Source organism: Acinonyx jubatus, chromosome C1 (assembly GCF_027475565.1).
Source record: "Acinonyx jubatus isolate Ajub_Pintada_27869175 chromosome C1, VMU_Ajub_asm_v1.0, whole genome shotgun sequence".
Lineage (NCBI taxonomy): Eukaryota > Metazoa > Chordata > Mammalia > Carnivora > Felidae > Acinonyx > Acinonyx jubatus.
This window is the reverse complement of record NC_069381.1, coordinates 147,288,252-147,302,542: the sequence shown is the minus strand read 5'-3', so window position 1 is coordinate 147,302,542 and position 14,291 is coordinate 147,288,252. Positions and strand designations below refer to the sequence as shown.

The 14,291-nt window shown below is 41.0% G+C and overlaps 1 protein-coding gene across 8 annotated transcripts in view; it reads left to right on the top strand.

The window, feature by feature from the left end:
• Positions 1-14,291, top strand: part of ITGB6 (integrin subunit beta 6) — a 132,391-nt gene that overhangs the window by 42,668 nt on the left and 75,432 nt on the right. For 2 of the 8 annotated variants that reach the window (XM_053215148.1, XM_015082877.3), the window contains exons 2-6: positions 11,335-11,416; positions 12,112-12,164; positions 12,350-12,581; positions 12,690-12,765; positions 13,503-13,582. In XM_053215148.1, the coding sequence (XP_053071123.1) occupies positions 12,537-12,581; positions 12,690-12,765; positions 13,503-13,582 (201 nt within the window). In that variant the 5' untranslated portion in view covers positions 11,335-11,416; positions 12,112-12,164; positions 12,350-12,536. Of the gene's footprint in view, positions 1-11,334; positions 11,417-12,111; positions 12,165-12,349; positions 12,582-12,689; positions 12,766-13,502; positions 13,583-14,291 lie in introns of those variants that run through there. The other 6 variants (XM_015082872.3, XM_015082888.3, XM_015082894.3 and 3 more) reach the window with 6 other exon arrangements.

Here is a 14,291-nt window from a genome sequence, read left to right as displayed (position 1 = left end):
CATAGGGAAGTAACGTGCAGTGTCTCACAAGGGAGACAAGACTAAGTCGTTCAGTACAAAAAGCCCAATGATATCTGGGCTTTTTAAATAACCAAGGTCAAGGCCTGGGTTTGAGTTTAGAGATTTGAATCAGCACTATCCCAAGTCCCTTATCTGAACTATCATCTAAATGGACTTGCCCTTTGGACTTCTCTGAGAAAGACAATTTTTTTTCAGGAAAACCCATCTTGAAAGATCTTTGAATTAGATAATGCCTTCAAAATACAACAGGAAACAAATTCAGACCTGGATTTTCTTGGGAAATCTGGCTACAATTTTTAAATTTGATTCTGGATCTCCTTGATAGTAGCCTAGGTAAATATTCATAAAACTTTCAATATCTCTATTCTTCTGAAACTATTAGATGGAAATGGATCCAGGGATGCTAATAAATACATGAAGAAAAAGACTTTCCTTAAGCAAATATTTGTTGTTTAATTGTTTGTTTAATTGTTAAACAAAGGTAAGCTATTTTCTTCACTGTGGGGCTTCTTAAAGTGTTTAATAGGTTAATGAGCATTGTGGTTTCTGATATGGGCGATTTGATCATCTGTATTAACTAAACTATAGGAGCATTTCATCATAACGGCAAGGATTAACAGCTCTCTTGAGAACAGACTTCAGGAGACAATATTGATACATTATGATCTAAAGTCATACTTTATTCAGTGTTCTTCCTCCAGTGACACACAACAAAATAAATCATTCTATTGGTTGACCTAACATTTAAATCCTGTCTTCCTAATCCTTGATTGCCTAAAGTTTAGACCCCAAACCATTTCAAAATTAATTTACACTGTGCAACAAATATCCAATAATCCACCAAGGTCTGGATGAGACCAGAGCCAACAACTGCATTTTCCATGCATTTGAGCTATTAATGCTCCAGATATCCTAATTCTATCAATGTATAGGAATATTTGCCAAAAAAACCCAAGAAACAAAAAACAAAAAAGCAAACTCTCCCCAAACATACGCAACGAACACAAATTTTCTTCTATCAAAAACTTTTCACTATATGTGTTTTGGTTGGAATATTAACACTTTGAACTCCTTGATATGAAGAAAATTATTCACCACTTAAAAAAATGTTGAAACTACTGTTCAGCCCTCCACTGCACTAGGCATCAGCTGAAACCCTGGTACACGCTCTTGGGCTACCTGGCCTAGAGAAGGGACTCTCTGCCAGTACAGCTGCACCCAGAGGAGCTCTGAGACAACAGGTTGTAGGACAGGCAGGCAGTTTTCACACTTCCTTGAAGTCCCTCACATCTGACAGCTCCTTGGAGGCGCATTTTGTCTGAAAGCAATCAAGCCCAACATTTAGATACATTGTTTCTGCTGTATAAAAATCCGCTTTACCATCTTTAATACATGCCAGCTGAATTTTGCTTTTCTTCTTTCTCCCCTTCCAATTATTGAGACATCACCAGGCTAACGAGATTTTTGAATAATTGTTAGAATAATTTATTGGGTATTAAACTTACTGGTAGAATTCAGTGAGTGGGTATCAGCAACAATCAGAAAAGTCTGTAAAATGGCATTTGAAAGTAATAAACCTTCTATAGAACTCCTCAAGGATATTCCTTAAACGTAATTGCTGGGGATCATTTCTCCCAGTTTTTTAGAAAATAAAAACCTGGGGGCGCCTGGGTGGTTCAGTTGGTTGGGCATCCGACTTAGGCTCGGGTCATGATCTCACAGCTCAGGAGTTCGAGCCCTGAGTCGGGCTCTGTGCTGACAGCTCAGAGCCTGGAGCCTGCTTCGGATTCTGTCTCCCTCTCTCTCTGCCCCTAACCCACTAGAATTCTGTCTGTCTCTCTCAAAAAAAAAAAAAACAAAAACAAAAACAAAAACATTAAAACAAAAACAAAAACAAAAACAAAACCTTGGGGTGCCTGAGTGGCTCAGTTGGTTAAGTACCAGACTCTTTTTTTTTTTTAAGTTATGTTTTATTTGAGAGAGAAAGAGACAGTGTGAGTGGGGGAGGGGCAGAGAGAGGGAGAGAGAGAATCCCAAGCAGGCTCCATGCTGCCAGCACAAAGCCCGATGCAGGGCTTGACCTCATGAAACTGTGACATCATGAACTGAGCCAAAACCAAGAGTTGGACACTTACCTGACTGAGCCATGCAGGTGCCCCAAGTGTCTGACTCTTGATGTCAACTCAGGGTCTTGAGTTCAAGCCTTGCATTGGGCTCTGCACTGGACGTGAAGCCTACTTTAATAATAATAATAATAATAATAATAATAAGTAAAAACCATCTCTACTGTTGTAGCTAATAGATTGCATCTTTTTTTTAAGTTAATTTATTTATTCTGAGATAGAGAGCATGAGCAGGGGTGGGGCAGAGAGAGAGAGAGAGAGAGAGAATCCCAAACAGGTTCCACACTCACTGTCAGCACAAAGCCTGATGCAGGACTCAAACTCACCAACTGTGAGATCATGACCTGAGCGGAAACCAAGAGTTGGATGCTTAACTAACTGAGCCACCTAGGTGCCCCTAAATTGCATCTTTAAGGAAAAAAGTCTGAAATCCTTCCACTTTGCAAGATCTTGTTTTAATTAAAAATGCCCAGCTCACCTGCCCTCTCACAGTGGCCTAATGAGAAATGCATTTTTAAAAATCTGTTAGGGCAGACTTTTGGTATTGAAAGTCACCCCAATCATCTACCTGTGCAGCTAGAGAGGACTGTGGGGCCATGGGGATTTTCCAGGTTTTCTTTTGCTCCCCAAATGCCAAGTCATGAAGAATTCAAGAACAGAGACATCAGCTAATCAGACTTTCAGTGGACTAAAAGAATATTAACAACACAAGTATGTTGACAGTCTCACCATGGAGCACCTGCCTGCATAGTTCTGACCCTGCCTGTTCTGCCAAGAACACGTTTTGCACAGTTATGATTCCACGTGACTCCACAGGTTATCAGAGCCAACTAGAACCGACCATGACTCTTACTGTGGGCTGACATTATCCAATGTCTCTATGACATGTCTGGAAAAACCTGTTGGTGATGGTGGGGTTATCAAGTGGAGACCTCCGTTATTCTTGGAGGCTTCCTTGAGCCCTTGATTTCTCTCCTTCCCTACACAAGGTCCATTTGTAAATCCTGTCTATTTTGGAAGTATGTCCAGAATCTAACCACTTCTTTCTACCTTCCATGTCTGAGCTTTCAACATCTCTGGTCACAACTACTAAAATAGCCTCTGATAGGTCTCCCTGCTTCCATCTTTGTCTGATCAGAGTGATCCCTTCAAAACATTAAAACATTAGCTACATCATGTCCCACCAAAACCCCATAAAACTTTTCTTTCTCTCTCAGAATACAAATCCAGAGTCCTGCCCATGGCCAACAAGACTCTCCTAATGAGCTCCCTACTTCCCCTTGCCTCTCTGGCCTGTCCCCTATTACCTCCTCATGGTCATTCACTCTGTCCAACCCAATTTCACCAGCCACCTTGTCTATTCCCAAATAGTGCTGCCTAAAACCTTATACTTGATCTTCCTCCAGAGAGCCATGTGTCTCCCTCCTTGACTTCCAGGGTATTGTCTAACGCCACCTTATCAGAAGCTTTTCTGGCTACCCCACCTTGGCCATTTCCTGACCTCTTACTATCCTTTACTTTTCTTAGCATGTGTCACTGCCTGGCATCTTTATTTGTTTGTGGGTTTATTGTCCATCTCTTCGAGGAATGTAAGCTCCATAAGGGAGAGACTTCGTCAGTTTTAATCAATGTTGTATTCCCAGAACAGTGCTTGGGACATAGTAGGATCTCAACAGGTATCTGCTGAATGAGTGAGTAAATGAATGAATGAATGAATGAATGAATAAATCAGAACCAGTTTTTACCAGTAATGCTGCTGCCCATTGCAGCCCCATATATAAGTGATGGTGCTCATCAGAAAAAAAAATATTTGCTTAAAACCAAGGAATCCTAACCTCTGGATAGACCACTTGAATTATCTTTTAAAAAGAGAAGAAAAAAATATTTAATGGTTTTGCAAGCTGTGAATGAGTAAATCACTTTGCAATGGACGTCTTACCATGGCATACCGTTCACTTCATAGATAGGAAAATAGGGGCACAAAGAGAGAGTCTAGTTCTGAGTCAAGTCAGAATAAACTCAGATTCACTGATATTTCATGAAAAATCTTGTCTTTGGAATTTTTTCCACAAACTAAAGTACAGAAGGAACTAGTTCTTTTAGAATTCAAAATAATTTCGCAAACCTGAAGTGAATACGCTTCTCAAGCAGGCCTAACATTGTAAGATTTACATCAGATTTGCCAAGCAAGAACTATCTTCTTTTAACTAAGTGTGACTGAGTACTGAACTCCAAAATTGGGTGGAGGGTGACTGCATGTGGAAGACCAGGAGGAGTTAATTCTGAGTCATTTCCTGGCCACAGGACATGCCTGTGACCTCCCTCTTCTGGACTCGATGCCAGGCCTGGCTCCCAAGTGGTGTCTCCTTCCCCTGAAGGGCCGGGCAGCATGCTTTGTTTCATTTGTTTTCAAGTGATTTTGTAGCAGACTTCAATCAGAGGAGGAATAAAAACATGACTGTGATCCAGGACCACATTTCTATCTCATTTTTGGTGGTGAATGACCCACAAGATGAACAACAAAACAAACCAAAAGGAAGACAGCTGGATACAGAGCTAGAGCTGGAGACAGAGTCTGGAGATTGAGAGGCAGACATGTTTAAAGATTCCTTGGAGGATTTAATTTCTTGCTGACAGCTGCTTGACAATTCTATGAACATCTTTTATCTATCAGGAGGCAGTTTCCCTACTGACGCTAAGCTCAGATTGGAGGGGGCGTTCTGTCTCCAGGGCTCTGCTGCCTGAGCAGGTCAGTGACACTGGGCAGGTTACAGAGCTTCTCATGCCTCAGTTTCCTCATTTGGTAAATGGAAATAAAATAGTCCCTACTTCATAGGGGAATTGTGAGAATGAAATAAGGCAATATTAACAAAATGTTTAACAGTGCCTGGCAAATGGAAAGAACTCAATAAAGCTAACTACAGTAAACATGAATCCTGAGTGAAATCAGAGGGAGTTTTGGCATGAAAGGAATGAAGGCTCAATCTAGGTGCCACGTTGTACAGGTGTCTGGGAGTAGCTGGGGGCTGCAGGTGGCTCCAAGTGCAGACGGGGAAGCCGGATTACCATGAGGAAGCATTTCTGGTGAACTGCCTAAGGAGATACCATGAAGGAAGGGAGTGGATTCTCCAAGTCTTGCATAGTTTATCATGGGTTTGTTTGGTTTCTTTTCTTTTCTTTTCTTTCTTTCTTTCTTTCTTTCTTTCTTTCTTTCTTTCTTTCTTTCCTTTTCTTCCTTCGTTCCTTTCTTGCTTTCTTGCTCATTTTAACTAGATAGACACTTCCATACCTAATTTATTTCCAATTTTGCATTCCTTTTCTTGAAGACGACACCCCAAATCATATAATGTTTGGGCCCTTCACAATACAGATTTATCCCAGAATGGTATAATTGAATCTTCACCATAATCTTGAAAAGTGGATATTATCACTATTTCACAGACTGGAAACTAAAGTGCTCAGAGATCAATCCCCAAGGATATACAGTAGGACCTGGCAGGGCTGCTGTTTGAACCCAGGTCTCTACACAAAAAATGTAAATTCTTCCCACTGCACCTGACTTCCTCCCATCATGGGTGTCATGTAAACTTTACAAAGGAAGCTCCAGACTCAAATAGAGACTATGTTCATAGCAGGATTATTCACAATAGCCAAAAGGTGGAAGCAACTCAAATGGCCACGGATAGACGAGGAGATAAACAAAATGTGCTTTATCCACACAGTGGAATACTATTTCTGAAAAAGGAATGATATTCTAAAACATCTACAATGTGGATGAGCCAACATTATGCTAAGTGAAATAAGTCACATATAAGAGACTTTAAAATTTTTTTTTTAACGTTTATTTATTTTTGAGACAGAGAGAGACAGAGCATGAACGGGGGAGGGTCAGAGAGAGGGAGACACAGAATCTGAAGTAGGCTCCAGGCTCTGAGCTGTCAGCACAGAGCCTGATGCGGGGCTCGAACTCACAGACCGCACGAGATCATGACCTGAGCCGAAGTCGGCCGCTTAACCGACTGAGCCACCCAGGTGCCCCAAGAGACTTTATTGTATGATACTACTTATGTGAGTTCCCTAGAATAGTCTAATTCATAGAGATAGAAAGAATGAGTTGTGGTTGACGGGGGCCAAGGACACAGCAAGTTATTGTTTAGTGGGTACAAAGTTTTGGTTTGGGATGATAAAAATTCTGGAGATGGATACTGGTGAAAGTCACAACAATGTGAACGTAGTTAATGCCAACGAATTATACAGTTAAGAATGGTTACGGTGATAAATTTTATGTTATGTATATTTTACCACAAGAGAAAAAGTAAACTCCAGACTAGAATGTAAGACCTAGGCCACAAAAAATTTCACTAGCACTTAATATACTGTGGGCATTATTCACTAAGATGACAGGAAACTATTCCATATCCTTCTTTAAAAGAATTTTTCTGAAAGTCTTGAATATGAGACAAACGTATCCACTTCCAGATTCTGCACTCCCTGAATTACACACATCCACAAGTCAGCCATAGTGTGCCGCAGAAGGCCTACCCTGCAGTGTATCACATACATAAATGCATCAGGGTCAGACCCTAAGACAAAGCATCCATTTCCACTGTCTTCTTTCTTCTGTCTTCTACTCACTGTGAAACATTTTCTTAGAAAGACAACTACAGGTGGACTTGTCACTGGTACTTGAAATAAAGCAGGGAGTACATCCCAAGAGCTAGCAGTCCTCACTAAGGTCCCTGGAGTTTGAATTAGATGCCACCCAGGCTTACTCAGGAGTGTTTTGAGGTGCCTGGAGGCTGGCACAACTGAGCCCTAGATTGTCATTCTCTAATATGGATGACTGGCTGTGTCTGGAGAGACCCAAGCCAATTATAGTGAGTCAGATGGGTTCACATGGCTTCCTGAAGTTAGGGCTCTGCTGAACTCAGCCCATTTCTGAATCTCAGAAGGAAAGGCTAGTTGAAGGGCAGAGTGTAAGAGCTGAGCTGTGTTACTTCCCCTGCCCCCTTGGCTCAGATCCTTTGAAGAAGATCAGACCCTCAGAGTGAGAGCCCCAGGCAGGACTCTGAGCAATGAGGACAGTATAATTCTGTCCAAATTTTACATGATGTGACAGGATCTCTTGATTTTAAAGAATATACAGACTCCTTGGACACCCTACAAGTGATGGGAATTGGTTGTAAGAATACACAGTGCCCTAAAAGAGACAGGATCTTGTGAAACCCAGGAAGACCAAGCCTCAGAGACATTTGATCTGGACGGGCATGTGGGATCCATAGCAATTCTCAGCCTGTGCCATGCTTCCTCCTTGACAGAGTGAGTTTGCGGACCTGACTCTAGTGTCCTCTTCATGTGGTACAGGGGCCCTTCTCTGCTGCTTTCACTCTGATACTCTCAACCCCCCACTTCATCTTCTGCTCATTATGGCTTTCCTCTACCTCGGGCTTCTTCCTCTTTTACCTTCTTGTAGCTGCCAGTTCCTCTAGACATTGATTCACTCCTGAAGCATCATTTTCCCTCTAACCGGATATCTTCTCCCTGCTAGCTTCAGCTTCAGCCTCAGTGCCAAATCCTTGATTTTTTAGTCTGTGCTTTCTAGTTCAAATTCCATATATAAAGGAGCAGAAGTAATTAATCTGAGTGGCTTGGCTAAGGGGACACTGTTTTCATTTAGGATACCTCATGGGGTTCTGGTTAGCTCATGGAACAATGAGGGCCACTTCCATCTATAGGGGTACAGAGGGCAGGTACTTTCCAGGAGAAGGCACCAGGCACCACATCTTCAGGAAGCAAGAATGTTTTCTCTATGCCTTATAGCCTGTTACAAATTATCTAGAGTGGTGCCCAGGTGGAAAGAGAGTGGATGGATGTTTTCTTGTAGTATTGTTCTGCTTTATATTTTCTCTAAAGTATTTTTTCCACCCTGCCTTTTAAGCTTTCTGTCAACTTTCATCACCACCCAAGCAGGGGACACCTTTTCCCTCTCCTAATTATATTATGCAGTTTCCAAAAAGCATTCATTCATTTACTTATCAATTTACTCAATATCCATAGAGTACCTGCTTTATAACAGGTAAAATTCTTGACAATGAAGATATAAAATTCATTCATTTACTTGATAAATATTAACTGACTACCTACAAAGTACTAGGCATTATGATGTTTGCTGGGAATATAAAGATTAAGACACAGTCCCTGCCTGATATGGAGGAAGAATTCAATAAATACTTGTTGAATAAGCAAGTGCCTTAAAGGAGCTCCCAGCCTAGTGGGCACGAGAGGCAAGTATTAGGCAATTACAAGCAGAGTGAACAGGGCTGTCCTAGAGAAAGTCTGCACACAGAGGTCTGGAGAGACCATGAAGGACCTCCTGTGGGTACTGATGTCTGCGCTGAGACCTGGCAGCGAGCTGAGGTAGCCAGTGAGAGGAATGAGATGAAGGCAGGGGCCTCCACACAGCACAAAGGAATGTGCAAAGGCTTGGAAGTAGGGGAGGGAATTAACATTGAGGGGTTGCAATCGGAGACAGGATAGATAAAGCAGTGCAATTATGACTTTAAGAACTGGGATGGAAGTCTATACATGGGATGGTACAGGGTCCTCAATTTAAGCACAGGGTGGAACTCAGTGTCTGGAATTTCCCCAGGACCTTGCTGCGGCTGCCCGCATCCAGTTGGCAGAGGGGCATGAAGATGGCCTGGACCTGGTGTAAGCCACTCTCACTCATATTCCATTGGCATGAGTTAGTCACTGGAATTCTCTTAACTGCAAGACAGGCTGGGAGAGGTAGATTTTTGGTGGTGGCTAGATCCTTAGAGAAAACTTTCTAGGGAGTGGTCACATCCAGGGTTGTGCAAGTATCCTTGATCCCAGCTCGTGCAAAGTACCTGATGGTGGTTGCCAGGGAGGTCAGTGGGTACACAGACAGCTCAATGACTGGGGTGGCACTGGTCAGTCCAAGGTATTTTAGGCAGTCTTTTGGGGTGTAAGATTATCTTTCAAAATGAGATTTGACAGGGGCACCTGGGTGGCTCAGTCAGTTAAGGGTTCAACTGGTTCAGGTCATGATCTTGCGGTCCATGAGTTTGAGCCCTGCATCGGGCTCTGCGCTGACAGCTCAAAGCCTGAAGCCTGCTTCAGATTCTGTCTCCCTCTCTCTGCTCCTCCTCCTCTCATACTCTGTCTCTGTCTCTGTCTCTGTCTCTCTCTCTCTCAAAAAACGTTAAAAAATTTTTTTAAAAATGAGATTTGACAATTGCATGTTTAGTCTATAGGAAAAGGTGGATTTCAAGTAGAAAATTGTCAAGAACTGTGAAGGACTTGAGATTTTCCTTGCAAGCTAACAAGTTAGCTTATCACAGATCCATGGGTGCTGACAGACACATGAGGTGCCTAGGTCAGAGATAATGGACTATGTTATTCACAGCAATAGCAATGGCCAGAGGAACAGCACTTTCTTTTTACCAGTTCCCCAGGCCAATTCCCAGGAGGTGACACAAAGGGGAAGAAGTGGCACCTGCTCATGTGAATGCCTGTGTTACAAGAGAGGAGCCCCAAGCTTAGGGAAACCGAATCCTTTATAATGGGCAATAAGCATGCTTGCTCCTATTCTGAGGGTGACTCATCTCTGTCTTCCAAAGCTGGAAGCAATTTGCTCTTTATCCCACAGACAGACAGTATCTCTACCTTCAAAGGCTATTCACTTTGCAAACACCCTTGAAAAGATAATCCAGAACAAAAGCAGTCAGTGCCTCTGCTTGCAAGATATACACAAATGTGGGAGATACTTGGAGAATGGTCTTCCAGGAAAGAAGTTCCTGTTTAGCTAGAGGAGTGAGGAGTGTTTTTTAGATAGCAGCTTCCTTTACTGGATCCTTCTGCTCCAGACCCCTAGCTATTTGCAGGCCCCAGGGTTTAGTTCTCAGAGCTCTTCCTTATCTACCTTCCCTTGCTTGGGATCTAATTCAGCTTAAATCCATGTTGATGGTCTCAAGTTTACAGTTCACACTTCAAAACCACTCCCACTCCCAGACTCAGATACCAAGCTACCTATGTGGCGTCTTCACTTGGTTATCTTCTAGAGGTCTCAAGCATAACGTATTTTTTAGTTCCATCCTCCATCATGTGAAACCTGATCTTTACCCAGGGTAACCCTTCTTAGGAAAGAGTATTATATATTCAGTTGCTCAGGCCAAAAATCTCTCTTCCATATGCACACCAATATTCCATAAGCCTTATTCTGTTTTCAAATTATAAGCTGTATCCGCCTACCACTGTCCTCCTATATCATCAACACCCTAGTTTCAATCATTTTGTCTCTGTCCTCAACAATTGCCATAAATTTCTAATCAGCCTCTTGCCTTCTAATCTTCCCCCATACATTATGACCTCCATGGCAGCCAGAGTAATTCTTTTTAAATGCAAATCAAATAATATTATTCTGCTTTCGACCTTCCAATGACCTTGCAAACACATTTAGAATAAAGTTCAAGGTCGAGACTACATGCACTCTGGCCTCTGCCTCTAAATCTGACCTCATTTCCTACGCTTCTTGTCCGTTTTTGTTCTCACTGTCTTTGACAATGCTGAGCACGAGGCTGTCTCAAGGCGTTTGCATTTGGTTGCCGAAGTCAGTTAGGGCTCTGTCAGATGTCAGCTGAGCAGAAAACTCTTCCCTGATTATCCTAAATAAAATAACATACCCTCTCTACCCCTCTTTCCTTTTACCCAGCTTTGTCATTTTTATTCAACTTCATTATTGCCTCATTTTAAGAAGCAGCTTAGACTATATGCTTCATGAGTCAAGAACTTGCTTTTGTTCACTGACATATCCTCTGCTTCTAGAACAATATCTGGCACAGAGTAGATGTTCAATAAATATTTGCTGAAGGAATGAATGAATGAATGAATGACTGCTAATACTAAGTACAAATACGGAGACAATATCAAAGACACAGATATTTTGTGCCTCAAATATTTCTTCAAGCTTTTATAAATCGACTGATTTTGTACAACTGTATTTTTCTCCCAAAAGGTATATCTTTCAGCTTTTTAATAATTCTAGTTTCTCTCTACAGGATTCTTGCCATGTTCTTTCATGTTCTTGTGTATGATGGAGTTCAAAATTGAACACAGCCTTCCAAGAAGAAGCTGAGCAGTCTATAATTAGCTTTTCCTCTCTCCACAGAATTCGCATGCTTGTCTAGAAATACACCTTTAAAGGATAATCTCCCAGGACATAGGCCCAGCCACAAAGAAGCCTGTCCAAGGTCAGAGAGTTTAGAGAGTAACAAAACGAATATTTGATTCTTACCGGTTTTCAGTTTTTACAAATCCCCAAACACTCTCCTGAATACATTGGGAAAATAGGCAATCAACCACATGAATTTAGCCATAGATTGTATATATTTTAAATTGGTCACTGTTTCTTTTAACAAGTAAATACCTGCTATGGGCTAAGTGGCGAGTTAGAGGCTGGGACAGAAAGAAGAGCCGTTGGTCCCTATCCAAAGGGATGCTGAATCCTAGGCACCACCATTTCTGTGTCCATTGCCGTTGTTGTGAAATTATCTACTCTGGGTCTAATTTCATTTTCATATATTATATTTATTTCCAATAACACTTTTTAATTGAGAATTCTATGCTGAGGGGGCTCCTGGGTGGTTCAGTTGTTTAAGTGTCTGGCTGTTGATACCAGCTCAGGTCATGATCTCACAGTTTGTGTTTGAGCCCCACGTCAGGCCCTGTGCTGACAGCATGGAGCCTGCTTGGGATTCCCTCTCTCTCTTCTCTCTCTGCCAATCCCCTACTTGTGCCCTCTCTCTTTCAAAAAAATAAACTTAAAAAAAAGAATTCTATACTCATGAAAAAATATCTCTCATCCAATATGAAAAACAAAGGAGCAGTGTTTTGCTTTCCCTAGTCTGCCTTCTAGTTTGACTGTAAAATGAATTTTATTTTTCAGAGTTCATTTCAATTTTCTGCAAAGGATTTAACAATGGAATACAAAAATCTCAGGTATCTGCCTTTAGCTTATTTTTAAAACCCTTCTTACATAGAAGTTATAGCCTTGTATTTTATGTATCACCTTTACTGTTGCCATTAAATTAAAACTATTTTAGGAAAAACTTTAGATTCTAGTTCCATTGCTCTTTTGACATTTCATTGATTACTATTTCACTAAAGATATTAACTTTCTCTAGGGTGCAGAGAGACTAAGAGAATTTATACAAAAATTTCTACTGAATGAATTTCCCCACCTTCTTGGTGATTGTACGTACACCTGCCTTCCTTATAAGGAGAACAAGGAAGTAAATCATGTTGAAGTTGCTTTTAAACACAGCTTTCCTTCTTTACCTGTCCAGGTAGCCTGTTTTCATTTCAGTCTTAATGAAAACTTTTAAATTTACATCTCAAGTTTCTTTTCAAAGCAGCGTAAGTAGTATTTAAAATTTTACACCTCAAGAAAAGAAAGACTTTAACGATGTTCAGCTTTGGTCTTGTAATGTTGAAGGTAATTCATTTTTTAATCTGTCTGCACAGCGAGAACTGAAACGAATGGGGATTGAACTGCTTTGCCTGTTCTTTCTATTTCTAGGAAGGAACGATCACGTACAAGGTAAGACCTAAGCTCTCCGATATATTGCTTTCGCGGTATGCTTGACAAACCTGTCATTTGGTTCAGAAACTAGATCTGAAGTCATTTTTTATTTGATCTGTTCGTTTGCTCGTTGCCATTGAAGGAACACTAGCAAATTACAGGCGGAGGCAGGGCTGTTCCCACAGCAAATGCTCTAGGCTTCAGGTAAATAAATACAAAGGTTGCGTGGGCATCTTAATGAGGAGAATTAAACAGCTTTTCTACACAATAGGGCTCCTTAATACCTTCGTGACAACCATCTTGGTAACTTTTCTAGCTATTCTATTGTACAAGGTCTTCCGCTTAAGAGTAATAATCTTGAAAAAGAAGACCTTATTTTAAGAATAAAAAAATAACACATTTAAGAGAGAAGCATTTTTTAATGGTTGCAAATAATTTCTAAAAATTAAAGTGGATGATAGTGAATGAGGCTAATAAATTGAATGATTCTAAGTTTGTGAAAGCTGAGATAGTTTTATATTTCAAGAAAAAAAGAATGATCATTTTGGCTAAAAAGACATAAGTGTTCTCAATGTGACGGATGTAAAATATGAACTTTTTAACGAGCTGCCAAAATTTCAAGGACTGATCTTTGAAGACTAAAATTGACTTTGATGTTGTTTCATTCATGTATTTTAAGAGCCATACTTCTTTCTCGTAAGTGGAGTGACCGAAAGTGTGCTGAATCCCTTGTGTCTTGCTGGGTTTAAACACAGGTGGCTGTGCTATGGGAGGTGCAGAAACCTGTGAAGACTGCTTACTCATTGGACCTCAGTGTGCCTGGTGTTCTCAGGAGGTAAAACAAATTACCTCATCGTGTTTATAAAAACTGCAGTTATACTTCCTGTGGATTCCATCGATGATTATTCTGATAGTTTTCTGCTTTCTGTGGGGTATAGGAGCGAAACAAACCAGGAAAGAAAAATGTAAGCATTAGTAGATCACAGTGTCATTCACGTGATTAGTCTCAGAAACAATTTGCAGAAGTAGTGAATGTCAAATCATTGTGAAAAATACCTAACTCGAGATCTTTTATTAACCTGATCCCTCCTCTTATTTTAAAGTCGCTTCTAACCGGTTACATGTCAAATGCCAAGGCTCTGAGTAATCAGAGATCACGGAGAGGATATTTTCTAAAGTTAAACATACATTTAACTTCAATAGCATAGTTGCACTCTGTCTAAGGATCCATTCGGAGCCACTGCCGGGTTCTAAGAGATGTCTTCCAGGTTTGGGGCAAATTTTAGTATTCAGACAGTATCCAGTTCTTTTAAAAATTAAGCTTTCATGAGTTTGGTGACTCTGTACCACACTGATGACAAAGCCCGAAACAGACATTCCTTATCTGATCAAACGGAAAACTGTGTAAAAGTAGTATAAGGGGGTGGGGGCACATGTAACAAGGAATCCTAAGTCACTGCCTCCTGTGACACCTTAGAGCCATCTGTAAATGATTCCTGAGCTGTCTTAACTCTTCCTGGATTTAAAACAATTCTCTACTGAAT